This window comes from Centruroides sculpturatus, unplaced genomic scaffold (assembly GCF_000671375.1).
Source record: "Centruroides sculpturatus isolate CEXI.00-Female unplaced genomic scaffold, Cexi_2.0 scaffold118, whole genome shotgun sequence".
NCBI classification, from domain to species: domain Eukaryota; kingdom Metazoa; phylum Arthropoda; class Arachnida; order Scorpiones; family Buthidae; genus Centruroides; species Centruroides sculpturatus.
In genome coordinates this window covers 220,515-245,292 of record NW_019384377.1, presented here as the reverse complement: position 1 = coordinate 245,292, position 24,778 = coordinate 220,515, and the positions used below count along the sequence as shown (strand labels likewise).

The 24,778-nt window shown below is 30.5% G+C and overlaps 1 protein-coding gene, 1 long non-coding RNA gene and 1 pseudogene across 2 annotated transcripts in view; 2 read left to right on the top strand and 1 right to left on the bottom strand.

The window, feature by feature from the left end:
- The window catches only part of LOC111617599 (RNA polymerase II elongation factor ELL-like), a 67,823-nt gene extending 55,118 nt beyond the window's left edge, over positions 1–12,705 (top strand). Inside the window, exons 8-13 of the mRNA XM_023358879.1 lie at positions 3,973–4,129; positions 4,221–4,308; positions 4,387–5,017; positions 5,096–5,156; positions 6,460–6,631; positions 9,399–12,705. Of these exons, the coding sequence (XP_023214647.1) occupies positions 3,973–4,129; positions 4,221–4,308; positions 4,387–5,017; positions 5,096–5,156; positions 6,460–6,631; positions 9,399–9,557 (1,268 nt within the window). The 3' untranslated portion in view covers positions 9,558–12,705. The remainder of the gene's footprint in view (positions 1–3,972; positions 4,130–4,220; positions 4,309–4,386; positions 5,018–5,095; positions 5,157–6,459; positions 6,632–9,398) is intronic.
- A 1,794-nt stretch (positions 12,706–14,499) lies between these two features.
- On the top strand, positions 14,500–15,207 carry LOC111617339 (annotated as a pseudogene).
- Positions 15,208–23,199: 7,992 nt separating this feature from the next.
- The window catches only part of LOC111617441, a 7,799-nt gene continuing 6,220 nt past the window's right edge, over positions 23,200–24,778 (bottom strand). Inside the window, exon 4 of the long non-coding RNA XR_002755413.1 lies at positions 23,200–24,007. This is a non-coding gene — a long non-coding RNA (uncharacterized LOC111617441). The remainder of the gene's footprint in view (positions 24,008–24,778) is intronic.

Below are 24,778 nucleotides of genomic sequence, written 5' to 3'. Positions count from 1 at the left end.
TAATACATATGTACTATTTAATGTACAGATCAAACAGTTATTCTGCCAAATAATTTTTTATGTTTTTATGTATAGACAAATTTTACAATTGGTAGCACTTTGTAAGAAGAATTTGTTTATGTTAAACATTAGTGTTTGACTTAATGAATTGTTTTTCTGTGCTTGTAAACTCTGACATGATTATTGTCATGCCATGATGATTGGTAAGTGCTATCATATGACATTGTTTCATCTATTATTATATTTAAATTAATTCTGACCATGGTCTGGTTTTAGCAATAAGGTATCAAAAAGATTAGGGAAAAACCTTATTAAATCATGAGTTAAAATTGTTATTCAATCAATGATTATATTTAGAATAAATATAATATACTTTTGTCATAATCATACTATTTTTTAACTGAATAAAAAAACGTTTTTATTTTTATATTTTAGGTAGGAAAGTGAAAGTGAAAAGATCTATAGGATCAATACCACCACCCAAGCCTCCCAGTCCACAACCATATACAGCTAGACCTATAAATAAACCATTGTCAACCATAAATAGCAGCAATGGACATGTAAATCATTCCAGTAATAACAATAATGTCAATTCCAGACAGTTTTCCTATAATAAAAATGGAAATCCAGACATTATGAGAAAATCTTATAGGTAAGTTGAAGAAAAAATAAAAGTATCAATAAATTTACTCATTTTTCCTTGTAATAAATGAAAAAATATAAATGTAATTATTTAATTAAATATGAAATATTTTATATAAATCTAAAGATTCTGTAAATTTAGAATATTTAAAGCTTATAAGAGAATTTTAATTTAAGTTTATTAAAAATTAATATTTTGTTACTATAAGAAGAGAAATATTTGCCAGAACATGAATTATTATATAAAAATGACATGATGTGCAAATGCATTTTTTATGGATTTAGGTCAAGGTCATTTCTGTTAATTGTATAAATTATGTATTGTAGTTATAAGAAAAGTAAGATTTTAAACACTTGCCAAAATTTATAATTAAGAAACTAAAAATCTTTAAAATATGTAATAATTTTGCTGAAAATTGTATAATTTATATCTTTCTAAAAGTTGAATTTTTGCAGAAAATAATGTTTAACTTAATATTCACTGATTTAATTCTCTAACTGGGGTATCTGGCAATATTTATACATAATTAAATACTTAATTTTGATACTATATGATAATTTTATAATTATTATCTCAAATAATGTTAATAGGTAAAGCAAGTTATTCCTGTTTTAAATAATATTGAATATTTATTTTTAAGGGAGAGGATAATACATCTTCTAGCCTTAAGGCCATATAAGAAACCTGAATTGTTAACTAGGCTTATGAAAGGTTTGTTCTTAATTTTTAATCACATTTTTTGGATATATAAAATTTATGTTTAAATACAGCATGAAATTAATATGTAATTTAAGTGATGAACTAACATAAATTGTTTAAAATGTGAGCATCTTTTTCTCTTTGAAGGCAGAATAATTTCGGCTTAGACGTTCATTTCAAAAATAGTTTATGAAAGCTGGCTTTACCGTCCTATATTCAAATACAGTTTATCTTGGCAATGTACACTAATCTAAAATTGTTACTCAGTAATGTCTACAAAGATTAATAATTATTGAATTTTTCACATTTCTAATTTATTTACGTAATGCAAATTATTCATATACAATATTTTTCTCATTATTAGTTGAAACTATTTTTTAAAAAAGTAGCAAACTACCAAATAAATGTTTGCATTCATTTATGATTTTAAATAGTATTTCTTTTAAATTTGCATGAGAAAGTTATAATGTTATAACATGATTTAAAACTTCACTGCTAATCTGATCCTCATTCTGTGTAGCCAAAGAAAATGCTGTGACATATTGTGATACCTTGGTAATAAATTAACAAATACACAACAAACTCACAAAAAATCTTTTATTGAGGTTACAAAAATAAAAATTTTCCAAATACATTTGCATTAGTTAAGTTTAGTTAGGAGGGATATATTACCAATAAATACATGCTTTTAGTTTGTTTTAAGAAGTGTTGTTTGCTAATGTATTTTCCTAAAGATGTACATAATCAATGGAAAATTGTTGTACATAAAAGTTATTTTTGTGATTCCAGTGAAGTAATTTTTTTCTCTGAACTTTTTGAAAGGTTGCATGTTGTTTGAACTTTACACAAAAAAATAGCAGATTGAAGAAAAACAAAACCTTTTAAAAATATATCACTGTGTTTCAGCTAAGTATTAAGAGGATTAGGTCACTAGTTAAACATTTTCAAACAGAAAAGCAGTTTGTTTTTTTTAAGATTTCATATTTTAATTACTATATTTTACTATTTAGAACATATTATTGAATTGAAAATGTACATTAATGAATTTTATATACATTATTATGTACAAATAATTTACATTTCTATGTATTAATTTCTTATTTATCTTATATTTTATCTGATTTTTTTCTTTATTTCATAATCACATTATTTCCAGCACTGATAAATATTATGATAGGAGATAAATACCTTTAATATCTCTATAAATTAGTTCTAGGAATTCCAAATGTATTCTTTTTAATTTAATAAGCAACTTTGTAGAAAATGTTTCCTATATTCAAATTAAAAAAAACCAATAAATTTTATTATGAATAGAGGAGGAAGTTGTTGTATTTAATTATAGATATTAAACGTTAATACTCTTATATAATGCATACTGCAATGCCATTTCCTGTTTTCTCCATGATTTTATAGAATGTATAGTTCAAGAAAATAAAAATTATATTCTTAAATTAGGAATTTTAATAAAAAAACATTAAAACTTAGATAAACATTAAATCATAGTGAATCTTACATATACACAGGACTTATTTTATAACAATAAAATTTACAATGATTTATTTTTTCTGGAATAAGAAACAAAGATATTTTATGAGAAAATATTGCATATTGGGCTGTAATTTGAAAAACTTGTAGACCTATAAATTTCCACTATCTGTCTGTCCTTTTTTAATCTCAAGAATGGAGTTAGTTAGAGAAAAATGAGACCAGATACAGAAAACTTAAGGGCAGGAGGCCCTGATTAACTATATACAAACTTCTGATTTTCACAGGAAGTGATGATGTTTCAATTCAAAAATTTTCTCCTGAAAGGAGTTAGATAGATGACTAGCTCTATTGCTAACAGGAAAAATATGATGTTCAGGAGCAAGACACTACTAATTTGGGGTGAAAAACATATTTTAAATTAAATAAATTAAAAATATTATTAAAAATTTCAGCCTGGCATTATGACAATGTTACAATGAATAATTGCTCATTTACATATATCATTGATTTCTGTTTGTATAATTGTCTATTTTGGGTTTTGTTTATTAATAGGACTTATTACACTGATGTAGTTTCTGTTTAGCAAATAGAGGAGATCTTAGTCAAAACATCAAAATAAAATATCTTTATTTTCACCTGTTTTGATTTTTTGACTAATATCTCCTCTATTTGCTAAATGGAAACTACACCAGTGTAATAAGTCCTATTGATAAACAAAGTCTAAAATAGACGAGGATACAAGCAGAAATCAACAAAAGTAAGGACATAGACGCAAAAAGAATTAAATACATATACCATTATTTTTACTGAATTAAATGAAATTTTGCTTGATTTCAAAATTTTTTAAAATAAAAATTAAGGTTTAGGACTATATATTGTTACATTAGAAAATAAGTTGAAAGTGTAGAGAGTTTTTCAAAAAACTTATCATAGTGGATTTGTGGATTGAATGTTAAAATCATTCCTTTTAATTCAATTTTCATGAGATTAAGAATGTAACTTTAGAAATATTTAAAAATTATAATCAATTATGAGTTACTTGTAATTCAATACATATTATGTGTGACATTATTTTTAATAGTAATTCTGTGAATAGAATTTAGTTTCTAGCTTTTCTTTACTTCTGTATTATCAATTTTAAGATGGTGTTAAGGAAAAAGATAAAAAGAGTTTAGGAGTTATTTTAAGTCAAGTGGCTACTCTTAAAGACAACACTTACTCTTTGGCTCGCCATATATGGAATGAAGTTCAAGATGATTGGCCATTTTATACTCCTGAAGAACTTGAAATGATGAAAAGGTATGTTATTCCAGTGATAAATGTAATTTAGTTGCAAACTGTAGAATGGATTAAGAGTGTCAATTAATAACAATAATTAATTATTTTGTAGGAAAAAACCTCAAAATTTAACACCGCCAAATGAAAATGGTAATCACTCGCCATCTACGACTCAGCCAGGAAACTCGCCTGCATTACAAGTAATAATGTGTTGTTGCTTTTAACATATTCAAGATATTTAAAAATTTCAGTTTCTAAAAATAATATAAATTTTCTAGAAAAGGCCTCCTCCTCCTCCTGCTACTATTTATGAACATCAACCATCAAAGAAACAAAGGATATCTCATTATAATAAACTAGAAAGCCATAATATAAATTCGCACAGTTCTGGATCCATTACAAAACCAGACTCATCAGCTTCAACTATTATGAAACCCGATTCGCTTTCTCACTCTAGAAAAGACTTGTCTTCTAATGGATATGTCCGAAATAATTGGAATAATTCTTTAAAATCTGATCTAATTAGTCAAAAGTCACCCCTTTCTGAAAATAATAGTCATTTGAGAACCAATAATGCCACCAATGGTATGAGCCTACATGGTCATTCAGACCTCGAAAAAAATCATAAAAACTGGCCCGTGCTTCCTAATAGCCGGTTTGATTCAACATATCGGCCAGCGGATTCTTCACAAAATTACCTGTCTTCTAGACTCTCTCCAGATTCCAATACCCATCACCATACAGTTAGTTCAAATCATGAAATTCATAGTAAAATGAATGGTTATAAGGAAGAAGAAAGGCATAACAAAATCAGGCGGCCAAAGGTCAGTTCAACTACCAATGGTTCTGGTTCGGGGCATTCAACTCCTGTATCTAGTCCAGAAAGTAGGGACAGTTTGGATTCTAAGGGTAATTGTTTTGTTTTCTTATAAACCACAAGTATATTTATTTTAAAGAATGGATTCTTACAATTAATAATAATTGCAGATTCAAATAGTCATAACTATTCGCCAATAACTTCCAATAATGATATACCAGAGTACATGAAGTAAGTAGTTTAAATTCCTTATTCCTTTAAATGAAAATAAAAACAAATTGATGAAAAAATTATCTTGAATTTTAGGCTATTTCAAATGCAGTGAACTCCCTTACAATGCAAATTCATATAAGATGACAAAAGATTGCAACTAGTACGCATACAAAATTCTAATTTTTTCATGCAGAGTTGTATGATTTTCTTCAACTTCTAGGCCTAAGTTTAAACTTGCATAAAATCCTCTGATAATGCATGTCTCTATAACACAATTTCTTATAACGTGGAACATATTCCCTGCACTCCACTGTACAGTCATCATAAACTTAATAATTTGTCAACAAGTAATATTGCTATTGATATATTAGATGTTAGTAGGTTTTATGAAAGTTTAATGTCAGAAGTGAAATTTTAACTGATTAAGTCATGTATTTTATATTGAAAATAATTTAAAAATTGTTAATCATTAGTTTTGTCCGTGAAGAAATACCAAAACTATTTGGTATTTTAGTCTTTGTGTATGTAATTTTTACTCAACTAGTTAGACAAAGACTAGAAGAATACAGGCAGAAAATTTCAATAAAGAAATGTGGACTAAACTAATATAATTTTCTAAAGAAAAATCTGCATAAATAAAGGAAAAAGTATCACCTTTTATAAAAACCAGCTAATAACTACACATAAAGTACTATATATATAGTATATTAACAGATGTATAGATTTGAATGAGGGAAAGCAGTAAAAATTTTTTGATTTAGTTATATTAATTAATTATAATTAGATAATAATTAAATTTTATAAAAATACTATTGCATGATAATTAAAATGTGAAGATGGCTGTAATTTCAAATTTACACATTTAGAAGAAACACTTAAAAGTGTCTTCACAATTCATTCTTGTGATAGTTCTTCTTAGTTATGAAAGGAAACAAATTGTGAAGTCACTTTTACTCTAATTTAGTGCATTCTTTGAACTTGCAAATTTTAATATTACACAGATTTTCTATATAATTATACTTTTCATTTAATGCACATGGCATAAGTTCTTTTTTAAGAGTATAAATTTCTCTATTCAATTGAATCAATCATTCACTTTTCAAATGAAATTCAGTACTGATTTTTATTTCTAATTTACAAGTAGAAATAATGATTATCTTTTACTTAAAATGTTCTATTTAACAAGATTATAAGAACTAGTATGTGTCTCTGTAACAAAATAAACTTTGTGTCAATCTTAAGTTTTTCTATTATTTATGCTTTTCAGTATCTTTAAATAAAATTATTTTTATTAAATTATAAAAAATTTCTATTTTTATAGGACATATGTGGTCATATCAAATGGGGAACAACGGGCTCGGTATAAGGCCGACTTCAATACTGAATATACTGAATATTTAAATCTGCATTCTGCGATAACTAGTGTATCCAATAAATTTGCTGCACTTGATGACAGTTTCCATAGGTCAAAGAAAGGATCTGATGAATGGCATGTAAGTATTAATAGATGCTTTTTGAACCCAAAAAGCAAGTTTACTAAATTCAAACTTTATTTCATGTGTGGGCAAGAAATTTTATTTCAAAATTTGCAATATATGTTGGGTTATTCAGAAAGTTTATAGTGATTTTTAAAAGAAAAGAAATGGCTTTAAAACTAAAAACATACTTTTATTCAATTATGTATGCACCTTTGTTTTTTAATGATATGTTGCCATCTACAGGGAAGCTTCATAATACTCTCTTCATAGAACTTCTTAGTTTGTCCTGCAAAAAACTGTTCCATGTGGTTTTTGGAAGTTTCCAAATTATCAAACTTTTCATTACAAAAAGAATTCTGCAGAGCCTGGAACAAATGGTAGTCCAGAGGAAACATCAAATGAGTAAGGGAGTGGGGTAAAACAAAACATATCAGCCTAGTATCAATAATTTTTGGCATGTTCGTAAAGAAATGTGCAGTCTGGCATTATCTTGATGAAAAACAATGCCTTTTCTTTTGACTAATTCTGGATGTTTTTCTTCTGTTATCATCTTCGGTTGATCCAGTTTGGAACAATATTTATCAGAATCAATTGTTTGATTATATGGGAAACAGCTCATAGTACAGAATTCCTTTCCAGTCCCACCAGACTGTGAGCATGACCAATTTTGAATGAAGCCTGGCCTTTGGAGTTTTTAATGGTGATTTGTTTTTCTTTTCCCACAATTGTTTTTGGCTGATGTTATAAAGAATCCGTTTTTCATCACCTGTCACTAGACATTTCAGTAAAGGATCATTTTTATTTTGAAGAGAATCACAATTGGAGATGTAATCCACTAAGTTCTTCTGTTAAATTGTGAGGTATCTAAATGTAATGATTTACGAGGGCTGTTCGGAAAGTTCGCGGCCTTGCCTATATGCGGCGCTGCGATCAATTTTATTTTTGGCGGGAATAATTCAGCCATCTGTGCTAGAGATACGATACCAATTTCCGCTTGATTTGTCAAAAAGTTTTGCCACGACAGCTTAGCAGATAGTCAGTGTGCACATGCTTTGTCAAAAATGGAGAAGACGGAGACTCGTGCGGTCATAAAATACCTGACGAAAAAAGGGTTGACCCCATCTCAAATCAAAGCTGACATGGATGAAGTTTTAGGAGAGTCTGCTCCTTCGTACACCACTGTGAAAAAATGGACAGCCCTTTTTAAATCTGGCAGAGAAAGTGTGGAAGATGACCCTCGCAGCGGACGGCCGTCAACTGCTGTCACTGAAGAAAACATCGACAAAGTTCACGATTTGGTATTAGCAGATCGCCGTTTGAAAACGCGTGAGATAGCTGAGACAACAGGCATCTCTGTCGACCGAGTGCACCACATCCTAACCGAAGATTTGGGTATGACGAAGGTCTCAGCAAGGTGGGTGCCGCATCTGCTGACCGCCGAGCAAAAACGTGTTCGCACTTTGATGTCAAAGGAGTGTTTGGACTTCTACCAGAAAAACCCACAGGATTTCTTGCGTCGGTTTGTGACTACTGACGAAACGTGGATCCATTACTACACTCCTGAAACAAAAGAACAGTCGAAGCAATGGAAACACCACAGTTCGCCACCACCAAAGAAGGCAAAGACAGTTCCATCAGCGGGTAAAGTGATGGCCTCGGTTTTTTGGGATGCTAAAGGCATCATCTTTATTGACTACCTAGAAAGAGGAAAGACCATTAATGCTGTCTATTACTGTGAACTTTTGGAAAAACTGAAGAAAGAAATCGAAGAAAAGAGGCCACACTTGAAGAAGAAAAAAGTTCTGTTCCACCACGATAATGCACCTGCACATTCCGCCAGAATCACTGAACAAAAGATAAACGAACTTCGCTTCCAATTAGTTCCACATCCACCGTACTCACCTGATTTGGCCCCCAGTGACTTCCACCTTTTTCCAAACCTAAAAAAATTCTTGGCTGGAAAGAGATTCCACTCAAATGACGAAGTCATCTCTGAAGTGAACGAGTATTTTGCACACCTTGACAAATCGACCTATTGTGATGGCATAAAAAAGCTAGAACATCACTGGAATAAGTGCATTGCTAACAAAGGAGCCTACATTAAAAAATAAAAAAGTTTTAACATTATTTTGTTTGTTGTTCTATTTGAGGCCGCGAACTTTCCGAACAGCCCTCGTACATATCCAAACTTCATCTGATGTTGAAATGTGGTACTGTTCAATGACTTCACTATATCTGCTCTCTCAAGCTGTGTAAACAAGGATTGTTGTCCAATAATATTTTGATATGGTCCTCTTCAATAATGGCAGGTCTTCTTGAGCATGGAGCATATTCAAGGTTGAAATTACCTACTTTAAATGTAGCAAATCACTTTTGAACAGTTGACTCTGCTACATCATCATCTCTATAGACATCACATATATCTTTTGCTGTTTGTACAGTATTTTTGCCATAAGAAAAGAAACAAGCATTGAAAATGCAACTTACTTATTTTCACAAGAAAAATTAAACATATGTTACAAAAAACTTTTAAGATTATTTAAATTATTTTAATAGATTTCTTACAACAGACATTTAATTTGTCTTATAATGGAAAACATCATTTTTTGTAATATTCATTGATTCATACAATTCTAGTAATTTTTGCTTCACCTAGTGTCTCAACTGTTGGATATAAAAATTACTATGAACTTTCTGAACCACCCAATATAAAGAACAAATTTTTTTAAAGACTAAATTCTTAGTTTAGAAGATTTAAACTAAAATTAAATTTCACTTACAGCGGATACGAAACCAAATTTTAAAAGAATATGAAGAAAGTCAGAAAGATCGGAAGTATCAGGAGGCTAAGTGTCGTTTTCTATACTTGCATGACAAGCTCTCTCATATCAAGAGGCTAGTGGCTGAGTACGATCAAGCCACGCAGACCATGAAGTCGTAGCAGTTGCCACCAAGTTTTCTCTTTGACCACTCGGGAACATAAATAAGTAAATAAAAGAAACGTGATCGAACTAGATAAATCAGGAGCAGTCATTCCTTTTGTTCATTGCCCCTGTTTTTTGTGAAAAATTGTACTTGTACTGTAAACAAAGGAAAAAAAAAACAGTATTTTGTTTGCTGTATTTTGTAAATTTGGTCAGTGATAATACGGAGACATTTTAACTTAATTTCCCTGTGAAGAAATATTCCATGTGTTTGGATATGTGTGAATATAAAAAAAAGTTTGCATGAGTGATTGGATTGTGTGGTAGTCCCTCCTTCTGCCATTTTACATTTGTTCATTTCCTCTTTTTCACTGAATGATCTACAATTTGGACCAGAGTCATGCTTGATAGCAGATAGCTAAGTGTCACATGGCCAAATTAATGTAATGAGGGCTGACTGTGCCACACTGCCAAACACTAATGTTAAATGTTCTTACATAGACACTGTTAACTTTTTAAAAACAAAAATCCAGAAAATGAAAATTGTTATCAAAAACTGTGTTTGTTGGGAGAAAATCCTAATGTGTAAATAGTCTTTAATTCTGATATTTTGTATTTATAGAATCCAATTGAAAGGTCTGTGGTGTATTACCAAAAATATATACATTATATATATATATATCAAAAATTGAAAAAAAATTAAAGTTGGAATTTAAAAATTTTTAGAATCGGTTGACAAAACATTAAATTTGTTTGCATGGAAATCTTTTTAAAAATTTACTTATTATGGTTAAAAAAGAATTATATTTAAATTGACAAATTTGTTTAGTTTTAAAAAGTTAAAATTGTTTTTAGTGACGACAAACTTTCAAAAACAAAGTTAATCTTGCAATACTTGGAGGATTGATAATCCCATTGTTATTTAAAAGTGCCAATATATTGTTCTCAAAAATTTAAGTTTATGCCAGAGTCTATTGAGCAAAGTTTTTCGAAACAATACCTACACTGCACTTACGAATTTGCACAAGTTTGAGAAACTGCCATGGGTTTTTGGTAAAGCTCCACTAGACCACATTTGTTATCTTGGCAAACGAGATAATAATTTTAACTAGAGGGTTTAGAAATTTGATAAATTATTTTATACTATTTCAAAATATTATTTAAAAAAAATACCGATAAATTTTGTTCTGTTACCTTTATTGTGCTTGGCATTCAGATTACGTTAATCATCGTATCTGCCAAAGTTGTAAATTATTTGTAGAGTTAAGAGATCTGATACTTATTCTTTAAATTATTTATAGTAGTAGTGTTTCCTTCCAGTTAACACTTCCAATATTAGGAAGAATTTTTTTTCATTTGAAACAATTCTTGGATTATGGAAAAATCATCCAGGCATTTCAACAATGAATTAGTAAAAATAATTTTTCTTTTTTTAATGAAAAAAGATGCTAGTCAACTGCAACTAAAGTGATCCAATGGCTACTTTCCATGTAAATTTTTCCTTTATTGCATTTTTTATTTTATTATTATTATTATTATTATTATTATTATATTATATTATTATTATTAATATTATTATTTACTTTTTGCCTGACTTTCAAAGTCATTTGTCTACTTTAAGATAATAGAATTTAAAGTGTAGAAGGAGAAAGCCATTGACATTCTACCAGTTTGCTAGCTCATTGATGACCTGTGTCCAATTTTGAAAATTAATAGTTGCCTGGAAATGTAATGATTTGCAACAATTTGAAAAGTGGCTGTGTTAGACTTTAAGGTGGTAATTTGCTCATCGTTTTTTTTTTTTTTTTTTTTGAGGAAAGAATTTAAAATATCCATTCTAAACGATTATTTATGTTGACGATCGGAACGGTTAAACGACTCAATCCCATAGGCTTTTTTTTTCTTTATTTTTTGTAATTTCTTCCGTGCGCAAACTTGATGAATGTGCCTTTCTTTATGCTGTAATATATTGTCTTGTCTGTGGGGAAGCGAAAGGGAAGTAATCTTTGTGATTCTTCTTCCTCTTTCTGGTTTCTTCTTCCCCCTTCGGTTTTATTGAAGGACCAAAACAAAATTATTTTTCTCTTTAATTTATCAAGCCAGGGATGAACTGTTTCCTATAAAATTATACTGTAGGTGTTATATAAATGCTTTATTGCCAATATTTAATCTGTTGCCTTCATCTAGTACTTAGCAGCATATAAAAAAAGACAAAAAATTTTGGAAAGTAATAATTCACATACTATGCATCCACATTTGTAGGCTTACAAAGCTCTATGCAATGTTAAAACTGCATATTTATAAATAAATAAAAAGTTAAGTGTAAAATGGGCATTCAGTTTGTAGTGTTTCTCTTGACAAATATTTTTCTTTTATTAATAATTTTTATTATTATTTAATCCCCTCCTTCCTTTGGTGGACTTTGCTCAATACAAATTATATTCTTGGCAAGTTTTGAAAATTCACTTTTATGAAATTTTGATGGGCTTAGTCCCATGTGATCTAGAGATGCACTCGGAGAATGGAAGGCGAAGAGAATGCCCATAGAAGGATTGTTATTTGTCTATGTAGTACTAATGTTAAAAAAGGGGGTTTTGTGGCCTAATGTTCATGTCAAGTTGCATATCAAGTGCCATTACCAGATCTGCAAGCTTTTATGCAGCTGGGGAAGCGATTTAAAATTATGGTTGTATAATTTCATTCTGGATAACTTCAGAGCTAAAAAAAGGGGGATTATTGTAAAAATAAACAAATATATATATACATATATATATATTATAATAATAAAAATTCCCTGTGTATAGTGTGAAAATATTTAGAAAAATGTTTTATGGTGCTTTTCTGATGACTGCAGCCTTCATATTAATTAAAACTAAAATTTACTTGGTTTCAATAATTTAGGCCTTACATACAACATTCTTAAACAGAAATAAGACAAAAAATAAATTTTCTTGTGGTGTCCTTTGGTAAGGAGTTAGGTCACACAAACAGTATTGCATGCTTTCCTCACTACCACAGTTCACCATAATAATAATGTAATTATGAGGAGAGCTGCACTAATCATAAAAGCATCATAACTGCCGCTCCAAAGTTGGAACGGTAGTTTGGTTGGAAAACCAAACGAATGTACACAAGACATGAAAATAAATGACCTACTGCATGCAGCATTTTTGTTTGTAATAATTTAAACTCAATTATACATTCTACAGATACTGTATATCAATATGATAATTACATTGTTGCAAATATACTACTACTAACAATAATTTGATTTTTTTAACCATATTACTTATATTTAATGCTAGTAAAAGTGGTTAAAATTTTTACTGAATCTCTTCATCTATGATCTAAATTAGATCATTGATGATCACAGTGGTCCAGAAGTAGAAGTAAATGTAAGAGATCAAGAGACAAGATTTGTCATCAAAAATATTTACTGATACCTGTCCTTTGGATCTACATTAATAAGGAAATTAATTAGTATTAAGAAAATTGTCTTTTTCCTCTTATATAAATGAATTCTACGAAAGTCTTATTTCGGAAGACTCGTTTATGAAATGCAATATTTATTTTAATTAAATATATTTAAAATAAATTCTTTCCCATTCCCCTTTAATTACATGTACAATACTTTGTGGACCCCTCCTGACATGGAAGAAACAACTTAAAAGACAGTTCTGCAAATATTTTCTGACAGGTTATTTACTTGAGTAGTATGTAGGTTAATAAAAAAGTTGTACGACACTAAAACCACTTTAAAAAGTTCCTCTCCTCAAAACTGCACAGGCGATGGGTACCATAACTGGATATATATCACATTACAAATGTCTTCACTGTATTTTTTGCCATAACGTTGCATAAGAGAGAGAAAGTAAAAATCAATAAGCATATACCGATATACTGGTAGATATTTAGCAAAGTTAGTAACCATACGTTGCGAAGATTATTGTTCAGTTGGAGGCTAGGATTAGTAGTTTAGTACAGACAACCATGATAGAGTTTGTTGCTTAATAAAGGCATCAGTTGTAGTTTGAGTACAACAATTTTTGTAAATGGAATTCAGTAGAATTTCATCGATAAAACTAAGATTTACGTCATTTTCCTACGATAAGTTTAACATCCACATTTTAATTAGTGTTACCACCCGTCCAGTTTTCACCCGGACAGTCCGGGAATCGACTCACTGTCCGGGTGAACTACTGATTTTGTCCGGGAATATCGTGTGCAACCTATCGGCCTTTTTTTTCTTGTACGATTCGTATTCGTACGTCTCCACTATCCAATAGAGGTAAGTCATCTGTAGTTTTTTCTTAATTTAGTTGCTTACGTTACTCCTACTCAAGTCTCCCTAGTCCCCAACTGTAACTGATTTAGAACCGGCATGCATTGCACGTTATTCTTCGCATTGCAAAATGACAGTGCGCATGCGTCAGAAACTTCTGTTCGAACAAACACCTGCCGTCCGGATCAGCGATTTTGAAAAGGTGGCAACACTACTTTTAATGGAGTCTGATGTGAAGAAAACCACGCGAGCAGCCCGTTGGCGAGGTACGAACCCACGACCAAATACCAATGTTCAGTGGTTTTATCCACTTGGCCGTAGGTGGGCTGTGGGCTCGGGTAAAGTGACCCCACGTCCCGATTTTGGCGGGACAGTCCCGCTTTTTGGTGGGCTGTCCCGCGTCCCGCCGATTTTTAAAAATGTCCCGCTTTTTAGAAAATATCTGCATTTCTTATTTTAAATGTACTGTAAAAATATATTACCTATTATTTATTAAGTATTATGGTGAATATAAAGAAATAAAAAATACATAAAAAAACACATAAAATGCATGCAGAGTAAACTAAATTAGGCAATGTATCGAGTGGTGTTCGATCATTGTCGTTACGTCTCGGCTTAATTCAGATAAGTGCAGACAGTGAGGACTGCCGTTAGACAGTGCGGTTTGTTGTTTTCAATTTGACGTTCGGTTTGACTCATTATTTGATTGACGAACGTAGAGCAATAGTCGCCACAACGTAACGGTCAATAAGGTAAAATTTAATACTCTTTTTTAGCCTTTGTAGTAAATTTTTTATTTATTTCTAGTATTTACCCACAGAATAAAAGATGAGTAAAAAAAGAGAATGCAAATTTAATGAAGAGCTAAGCTGAGAATTTCCATTTATTAAAAAAACCAAAATAGACTATATGGTACGATGTGATAAATGCAATGCTGAATTTTCGGTCTCACATGGTGGAAAAAACGATATTACTAAACATCTAGCGACAAAGAGGCACAAAAGATTTTTCAATAATGCCGCTTCCTCGTCTAAAATGGAACAGTTTTTTCGCAGTGCTAGCTTTGGCAACATGGAAAAACAGCTAGCATTAGCGGAAGGGCTATTTGCTTTCCACACCATAAACCACAATCAAAGTTTCAGATCAATGGATTGTACATCGCAAATGATCAAAATATTATACGACAAAAAATTTGCATGTGCAAGGACAAAAACCAAAGCAATTATTTGTAATGTTTTTTCACCATATTCGTTTTCACAATTGCAGAAAGAATTAGCGCATTTATATCCATATATTCTGATGCTTCCAACCACAAAAATTTAAAATTATTTCCCACAATTGTTAGATTTTTGATCCAGAAACAGGAATTAAAATTAGAATATTAGATTTTGTTTCATTGCCGGGTGAAACTTCACAAATAATTTTTGATTCAATAAGTACTGTTTTAAAAAAGAATAATTTGAACAATAAAATTATTACCTATTGTGCGGATAACACTAACGCAAATTTTGGTGGAAAAGCTAGAAGAGGCATCAATAACGTTTTTACGAAACTTAACGAACATTTGAACCAAAAAATTATTGGAGTAGGTTGTGCAGCTCACATTCTACATAATACTATTCAAACAGCATCTGACTTACTTTCAGTTGATGTTGAAAATATTATTGCAAAAATTTATTCGTATTTTTATATATATACTGTGCGTGTTGAAAGTTTGAAGGATTTTTGTGAAAGCGCAGAAATCGAATATAAAAGAATTCTTGGTTACAGCAAAACACGATGGCTAGCTCTTTTACCAGCTGTAGAAAATATTTTAAAAATATACGAACCATTAAAATCATACGTTTTATCACAAGATAAATGTTCAAGAATATTGCAGCTCTTTTTTGAAAATGACACATCACAAATTTGGCTTCAGTTCATCCACAACCAAGCTACATTATTTCACAATGCTGTGAAAATTATTGAAGGAGACAAAATTTCAATTACGGAAGTGTCAAATGAAATCAATAAATTTAAAAACAAAATTACGAGAAAGAATTGATAACTATTACATTCCTTTAATTATTCGAAAAGACATCACTAGGTTGGAAGAACAAGGTACCATTAAACGACCTGATTTTCTGAAACATGTCAAAAATTTTTATAATAACTGCTTGGAATATCTTGAAGAATGGACAGTTCAATTCGAAGATATTAAAAATTTTCATTGGGTGACATTAAAAAAGGATATTTTATGGGAATATGTGGAAAAATCTTTTGAATATATTAGTAACCATTTTCCGAAAAATAATATTTGCGAAAATGATCTTTTTGATTGTCATTGGTAAAAAGATATGTTACAGATGAAAAAATTAAATGTTGGTTGTCTGCAAATGTGGAAACAGACAAAAAATGGACGGAGTTATTCCTTCATTTTAAACAGAATAATATTCCTTATCAAAATATTTTGANCAATATATATTATATATATATATATTATATATATATTTCGTTTTATTTTAATTAATTTTGTTAGGCACGAATTTCATTACAGAAAAGTTGTTTGATTTTATTTAATTGAAAACGCAAAACATGATAAAAATGTATGTACAGGTACCGTGACACTTTATTATAAATATGGGAAGTAAATGCAAAATTTCAAACTATTAAGCGATTACTTAATTCTTCAACAAGTTCCTCAGCATTTAAACTTTCTTCGCATTCTGCGCAGTTCACCGCCACCAGGATCGCTTCTTAACCTGTAGGCGTTTAGAAGTGATACTGTATAATGCACTGTCTCATAACGCTCTGTAATGCTACAGCAATGCAGTGCGTTATGAGAAGTAGGGTTGCCAACTTTCTTGTACAATAGAGGAGGACATTGCACGAGTAAAAAAATGTTGCTAAGATAATGATTTAAAATAATTTAATGCATATAACATATACAATATATTACACATTTGTTGACTACCTGTATATTATAAAACATTAAGTAGACAAAAAGTAGGTTTTTAAACTCCGTGTTAAAATTACGATTTGTTATACAATGTCACATTAATCGAGTCTCTAAATTTTATTCACTTGGCCTACTCAGATTAATACTGTAATAAGTTGATTCAGTAAATGTCTCTTCAATCCGATGTGATAAGTTCTTTCTCCTTCTGTTACTTTAGTGAGTGATAAACACGAAAGTATTACTTTAGGAGGTAGAATATTGGAACGTCACCTGCCGGTTGGAACTATTTCAGAGAGAAAATAAAATTAAACGGGCGATTATTTATTGAGATAGTCACAATGCCGGGCTGCAATTTTTTATCATATTTTTAATTTATTTTATTTAAAGTATATGTATGCTCTCCACCTCAAATTAGTAGTATTTTGCCTCTCCATCATACTTTTCCTTTAACAATAGTCGTGCCGATCATGCATTAACTGCTTTCAGGGAAACTTTTGAATTGAAATAATAACGTGACTTCCGGAGCAAACCGGAAGTTCATATATAATGAATGGGGCCTCCTGAACCTAAGATTTCCAGGCCGGATGTCCGAGCGGTCAAGGTGGCAGCCCACTGCTCTCGGAGACCCGGGATCGAATTCGGACGGGTCAAGGAATCCCCAGGAATTTTTTGGGTGGTGGTCCGTTCGGATATGTCGGGCCCCGTCCCTCACCATCCGGCCGCCCCATTGTTGGCCTGGCCGAACCCATAATGGGCCTGCTATAAGAGGCTCTCTTAGTGCCCACAGGGCGGAAAGAGTAGAAAAAGACCCTAAGGTTTCCATATATAGTCTCAGATTTCATCTATCTAATACCTCGAGATTAAGGAAAGACAGACAACAGTGAGAATTTATAGGTCCTTTTTCAAGAATTCATAGGCGCATTTTAAACTAACGATTTTCAAAAACTTTATATTTCAGAAACACAAGAGAATTTAACAGTGTTATATATCACCACTCTCCGTAGCGTGGCGCTGGACTCTCCGTAGCGTGGCGCTGGACGGCGGAAAGTAGTTCGGCTGGAATCCGAACTATAGGAACCCGTGTTATAGGGGAATCGACTGTATATAAATCAAATACATCAGGTTTTCCCAGTAGGGTCAATACTGACCTCATTGGGAAACCCTGAAAGTTTGAGGGATCAACAAAAGTTCGCAAATATGAAAAATCTTTTTAAAGACATTAAAAAATTTACAAAAAATAATATTGTAGAATTATATTTTTATTAAATCACGAACAGAGATTTACAAAATAACAAAACGCATTTAAATTTCAACGTTAAATATAGAAATTCAAACGATGTGCACTATATCAACTTAATTAAATTTAAATAAAAAATTGTTTATAAATAAATATAAATAATAATAAAGTATTAGCGCGTAATTAAAGCAATGAACTTTAAATCAATAATATTTTTACCATAAGGATATATGTTTTGTGCAAGATGTTTTGTTTTGGCATTCAAATGACGTCAAATATGAGAATCGCAACCAATGAGAATCGTTTCTTTCTTTATATTTTGGGAAATCATGCCGTTACTTTTAAAATAAACATGCCAGGTCTTTGGAGTTATACGTAGGTATTAATTTTGAGAGAATAATTTTTATTTTTAGGTAATTGTGTTACTGTCAGATGTGGTGGGATAGCGAAGTGGCGACCCTATTTCTATAAAAGCCACAAAAATTCTAAGAAGGCGAATGCATGACGCCATTAAATAAGCATACGCCTCTCGATCTTTCCGGGCATGGCCAGGTGCTACCGACCGCATCCACGGGTTGCAAATAGTGGAACGACCTCGAACGAGGTTACTGCGAAATAAGCGATTGTAACATACATTTGACGAATAAACAGTCGCCGACAACTGGCAATAATATTAAAGGAATTGATTTTCTATCGTAATAGCTGTTTACCAACAATTTATTTCATATTTGAATGCTGGCTTTTGAGCAGAAGACATACAAGAGCGCCTTTGTGCTTTCAGGTCGTAGTGACTGTTACTGTTGCCTGTTAATAAGGTAGCATTTTTCAGCAAAAAGCACATGCAGCTGCGATTGTGTAGTAGCAATAATAATAAGTAAAATAAATGGTGTCACATACAATAAATAAAGACGGACTTTATATACTGAAGTCAAGGTACTCTCTTGTGTGTCAATACTGTATCAATAAAAGGATATCGATGTGAGGTTGTAACGGTCTGTTGTGTTCAGCGTGAAGCAATAGGGTTTGTCTTAATCGTCTTTATTCACACGAAAGGTGAGAGAAAATGCAGATCATGGACCTATCTATCCAATTAATAGTACCGAAAATTGCGGCTTAATAAGACTATATTACAGTATATGAAAAATCCTATATATTGAATACAATGTCGAGACCCGTAAACAGCTTCGAGTTAACGCAGTTCGACTCAGCAAGGTTTACTGTATTGCTAATACTTCAATCAGATTATTAAGAATTAATACAGTAATTACACAGTCAAGTGTAAAAGATGCCAAATGACTATAGCCTATAGTCATGACATTCTTGGTAGAAAGATACTGATTGGCTGTTTAGGTAAAACGTAATGACTGAAATTACCATTAGATGTACAGGAAGTGGCCTCTAGATAAGCTTACTCTATAATTGTACACGTTAAATAATGTTTTTACCACTCGGCTACTGGTGGGCGTGGGCACTAAGAATGGGCACAAGAAGACTTAATCAAGGCTATCGCAAATTCGACTAGACTCACAAGGCGGCCGGGTGGTTAAGGACAGTATCCGACATATCCGGGATATACTATCCCCGAAAAATTCTGGGATTTTTCGATCCGTTCGAATCAGATCCCGGGTCTCCCAGAACGGTAGGCTGACACAGATTAACCATTTGGCCATGAAAAAATGTTAATTAAAGGACACCTCTGATAAAAGCGACGTTAATACAGAGGGTAAGCAAGTCAATGCAATCGAGTTAGTCCGTTTCAGATTCAATCATTAAATCAAATCATGTCTTGGCATCTTTCAGAAGGATAGGAAGTGATGAACAAACTTTTCCAAAACTCTGCTTTTGTTGATTTTATTTATATAGGTTATTTTTATTGCATTTTTGGAGTACTTTAGAGATAGAGTCCTTCTCAGTTCTCAAGTCTTGCAAATTAGCAAATAAATAGACTAGACCAGGGATGACGAACCTTTTTATGTTCGCGTGCCATATTGTAAGCATACTTAACTTTAAAGATGTTTATGCGTGCCAAAGTTTCAGACTTCGAATAACGATATTTAAAGAAATTAAACGAATACGCTTTAATTAGAATAAATGTAAAAAAGCTGATTGAAAAAAGGATGATCAGGTGATAAACCGAAAAGATGATTGAAGAAGACAAAAATCTATATAGTGGACATTTGAAATCCCAAATGTCCACTATATAAATGTTTTCCTACTTTTGAGATAAAATTTCTTTTTGAAAGACAAAACTATCCCGCTCCATAAACAGCCAAAATACGTCGTTGCTTTCGCGTGCACTCACGAGCTGTTTCGTAAACTTCAAGTAGTCCATCGGAAAAATCCACTAAGGCTACCTTATAAGCCATTTAATCGGACCATTCTGGCCTATTCATTGCTATCCACGTATGATATTTGATTACACTAAATCCTTGTTATGCATTGATGCACGTAGGTGTTAATAATTTCAAGAACTATAAGTCTAAAATACAAATTTTAGAGATTTCCCGCAATTGAATCGTCTTAAATAGTGAGATAATAAAGTTCCGTGAAATGTATTGTGGATCGAAAAGTCTATTTTTCGAGTTTTGAAGCTCTAAATAAGAACTAAGAACATATCCGATCATGTAAAAAATTCACTACTATTCGAACAACATGCTTTCTGTTGAACTAAAAATGTTTTAAATACATCCTTAAAGGTAGATGTGCTATTATCATCGATGCACATTATTTTCACTTGTATTTGAATTTCTAGAACAATCTATCTACTTGAAGACATTCCACTTAAGATTCCACAGCGTGTATCAGTACGACGGAGCATTTTCTCGCTTTAATTCGTACTTATTTGGAATGCAAACTCGCTACATGGTCAAGAGAGTTTATCCCAGAGGATATTTAATTAATTCAATTTCTTCTATCAATTGAGAGTTTCACTTACTTGTGACAAGATGTGTGGAAAAGTCAGGAAGATTATTATTCGTTTATTATTTTTTCGAACATGATGACGTTTTTCAATACATGCCAGCCTTCTCTGCAGTCATAATTACAGTACTTATTGATTATTTATTCAATTTTTATTCACGAATTTCATAATGTTAGCGTGAAATTAAATTTTAAACACTTAGTATTTAATTTTAAATTTCTTAGTATTTAATTAATCCAACGACATGGAATTTCTAAAATGAAATCAGCTTTTCGTATGAAAATATTTCGTTGTAACTAAAACTAATTGTTGTAGATTGTAAGAATTTTTGGTTAAGGCGTCAACGTACCCTTCTGATGATCCTGAATCGAATCCGGACGGGCGAAAAACCCCAAGAAATTTTCATTGACATTTTGTCCTGGTCGACCCCATTGTTGGTCTAGCCAACCCATGATGGATATGGAAAAAAATTAGTTCTCACAGAACGGAGTCAAAAATGAAAAAAAAATTATCAATACAAATATAATTAACGTAGGATTAAGAGAGAGCTAGGTAAGCAAGTGCCCTAAAATCTAAATAATTTTATTGCAATGGCCTAATATTTTTATAAGTAACTAGGCTAATCTTTGCAACATTTCATTCCTTGTATTTTCTTTTACCTTTCATAAAATGTTAGAATATATTTATAGCTTTTATGAACAACCTGTCGTTTTTCTTTGTCAAGCCAAGAATTCGATAAGTGAAGTGTTTTTGAACACCTGTAGTTATCGAATTATCGACTGTGCTACATCGATAGGGACTTAGTTTAATTTTGGTAGTTACATAATATACTTAATTTATATTCAGAACATTACATTTATATTAAGTCATGCTTCAATTATATTCAATAAAACATTTAGTTTACGTTCAATATTACTTTAAAAGACATGTAACACAAGTAATAATTTTTTTCTCCTTTCTTACTGAAGTAGATTTATAACAGTATAATAATTCATCAGAGGAAAAAATTTAACTTAACTTTTTATAACATTTTCATTTATATTTTATATCTCAAATGTAACATCGTAACATTTAGATTACAAAAAGTTTAAATATACGGGCTTAAAACAAACCTAGAAGGAAATCTTCCTTAAAAAATTCGAATCTATAATTTACGATCAATACAGTAGTTAAACTGTAACAAAGAGTTATTAATTATTACACTGTGTATATCATTCAAATTAAATCTATAATATTGTATAGAAAAGATCCCTTTATGACTTGTATAAATTTTCTGTTATGATTGTATAGACCTATTGTATTTTTTATTAGCCACACAGGTCCAAACTGCATTTCCAGGAATGTAATTTCAATTTATGACAGTGAAACTATGGAAATATAACGGCTCGCTTTACTACAGTTTTCCAAAAATACATATACTCTACTAGCTTAGGTAAAATAATATACTGTATATAAAGATAAAAATTATTATATAATGCATATAACGATTTTCTTCTTTAGATATAACACAAAACATATATGTTATTGTCATTTATCATTTTTGACCTCATATCTTTCTAGCAACTGTGTTAATTACTATTGTTATATCACCGAGATTTACCCATAGTGGTTCTGTTTATCTATTCTGTGAACACGTTTATCGTAATGTAAGTAGGATATTTGTATTGATAATAATACATTACAATAAACTATAGTATGGGTTTTGTGTATGTACAGTATAACATATTGATCCAATTACTATAACATGCTTTACTAAAAACAAAAAAACAGCATATAGATACATATCTAGTAAATGCTTATAATAATTCTTCACAGAAAAATTAATGTTATACTGCAGCTAGTAATAATAACACTAGATCTAATAATACTGCAAGTAACACTCCAGTCATATCAATGACCTTACGCATGTTAGAACTTTGGCTCAATCGATGGCTACATATCCGACGTATTTATTCAGAATCTGTATGTTAGAAGTCAATTAATTAGTCATTAAAACTTTATAAATTCGTATAGAACATTTAATATTTTAAATTAATTATAATTATATAAATACATACATGAAAATTGTGTGAAATTAGACACAACTGTCTTCTTTATTCTTAAAAATCCATTCATTTTCAATAAGAAACAAATTCAAAAATTCATTCATCTAAAATTAATAAATAAAACGTGCATAATTTTTATTTATTTATTCATTTATTTATTTATTTTACAAATTATTATTATTATTATTATTATTATTATATTTGTATTAATATAATAATTAAATGAATAATCAGCGACATCACTTGCAGCAATTTCCAAACTCGTCCTCCTTTCCAACAATTTTTCAATTTTCATTAACAAGTTATTAATTATGTTTTAAATCACAATTAGCATAAATTATATCAAGTTTATTGCTTAATAATTATAATTAGATGAAACTAATTAAAATATCACATTAGTTTGATGATTTTAGTTAATTTCTTTGATAAAAATCTTATTTACAACAAATATTTATACATATATAGGTCTATATATATGTATGTTACAACTCTTAGAATATTTATTATAATAAATAATTAAGTCGAACGTAGGAGAATGTATTTAAAATTGACTAAAGCTAATATTGTATCTAAAGTAATTTAAGAATATAAAATATTCTGATAAAAATTTACTTAATTACGATCATTAATACGGTGGCAATCAACCGATAAATTTTTAAATTAAAGACATTAACAGACTTCTCAACTTCTTTTTTAACTTCTTTACAGCATCGCGTGGTAAAGAAGCATTAACCTACATATCTCTTATCATCGATAAGATGATAATGCACAAAAATTTACATATCAGAGTTAAAAATAATTTTTTTTTTTTTGTTACATATAGAATTAGAGGACGTAATTGAAGAAAAACGATATACAACTATGGCTAAATTCCAATATGGCGATTTTTACGTTCTGTTTGTAACCAGATATAACCTGTGCTGGTCATAGTACAGTAAGCATTATAATATTTTCCAGGTGATCTGCAATAAGACCATTTAGGGCATCTGCAACGGAACTGCTGTTGAAATTCCTTTTTGCAGATTTCATTCCACCAACATGTCCTCTAGAGGAACAAAATAATAATATTAATATATTAATTTTCGTCCTACACTTTAAATCTTCGTGAAAAATTGATTAATTATAGGAGCAAATGAGTTCATTACGTCCGTTTTGCATAATTAAACGTTGAAAATATTAATTATTCATGCATTTATTAGAGTATATATCTACGTGACGCACTCAAATATTCTGTTCAGCTTTTATTATTCATAACAGTTTATTATTCTACTTTATCTAGAAGCAATCAGCTTGTAAGTAATTGAATATAATGGCAGAAAGCTATTTTCGTTAAAAGTGTAGAAAGTATAGCTTTGTTTCTGTTGTACAGGGTACTTCTCCACATAAATCTTTCTACCGAGATGAATTTTTAGTAGTTATAAATTGATTTTCTATATCAGAAAATGAATATTTAATATTTAAAAATATGTTTAAACAACTTCTAACTTTTCTCAATTAATAAATAAATATAGTGACATGTAGTTAATCTGTTATTTACAAAGGGATTCTGTAATCAAATATAGAAAAACTGTGTTTGACGTGTAAAAATTGATTTTGTGTTATGATTAATGTTCTACAAATTATTAATCATGCCAAATTTATTCTAAAGAATATTTCTCTATCTATATATATAAAAATGAATGTATGTCTGTCTGTGTGTCTGTCTTATGTCCTTCATGCATTACCACACCGTTTATCCGATTGCCGTGAAACTTTGGGAAGTTGTTTAATATATTCCGGCGAAGGTTTGTGGCATAGTACGATTGCCATGAAACTT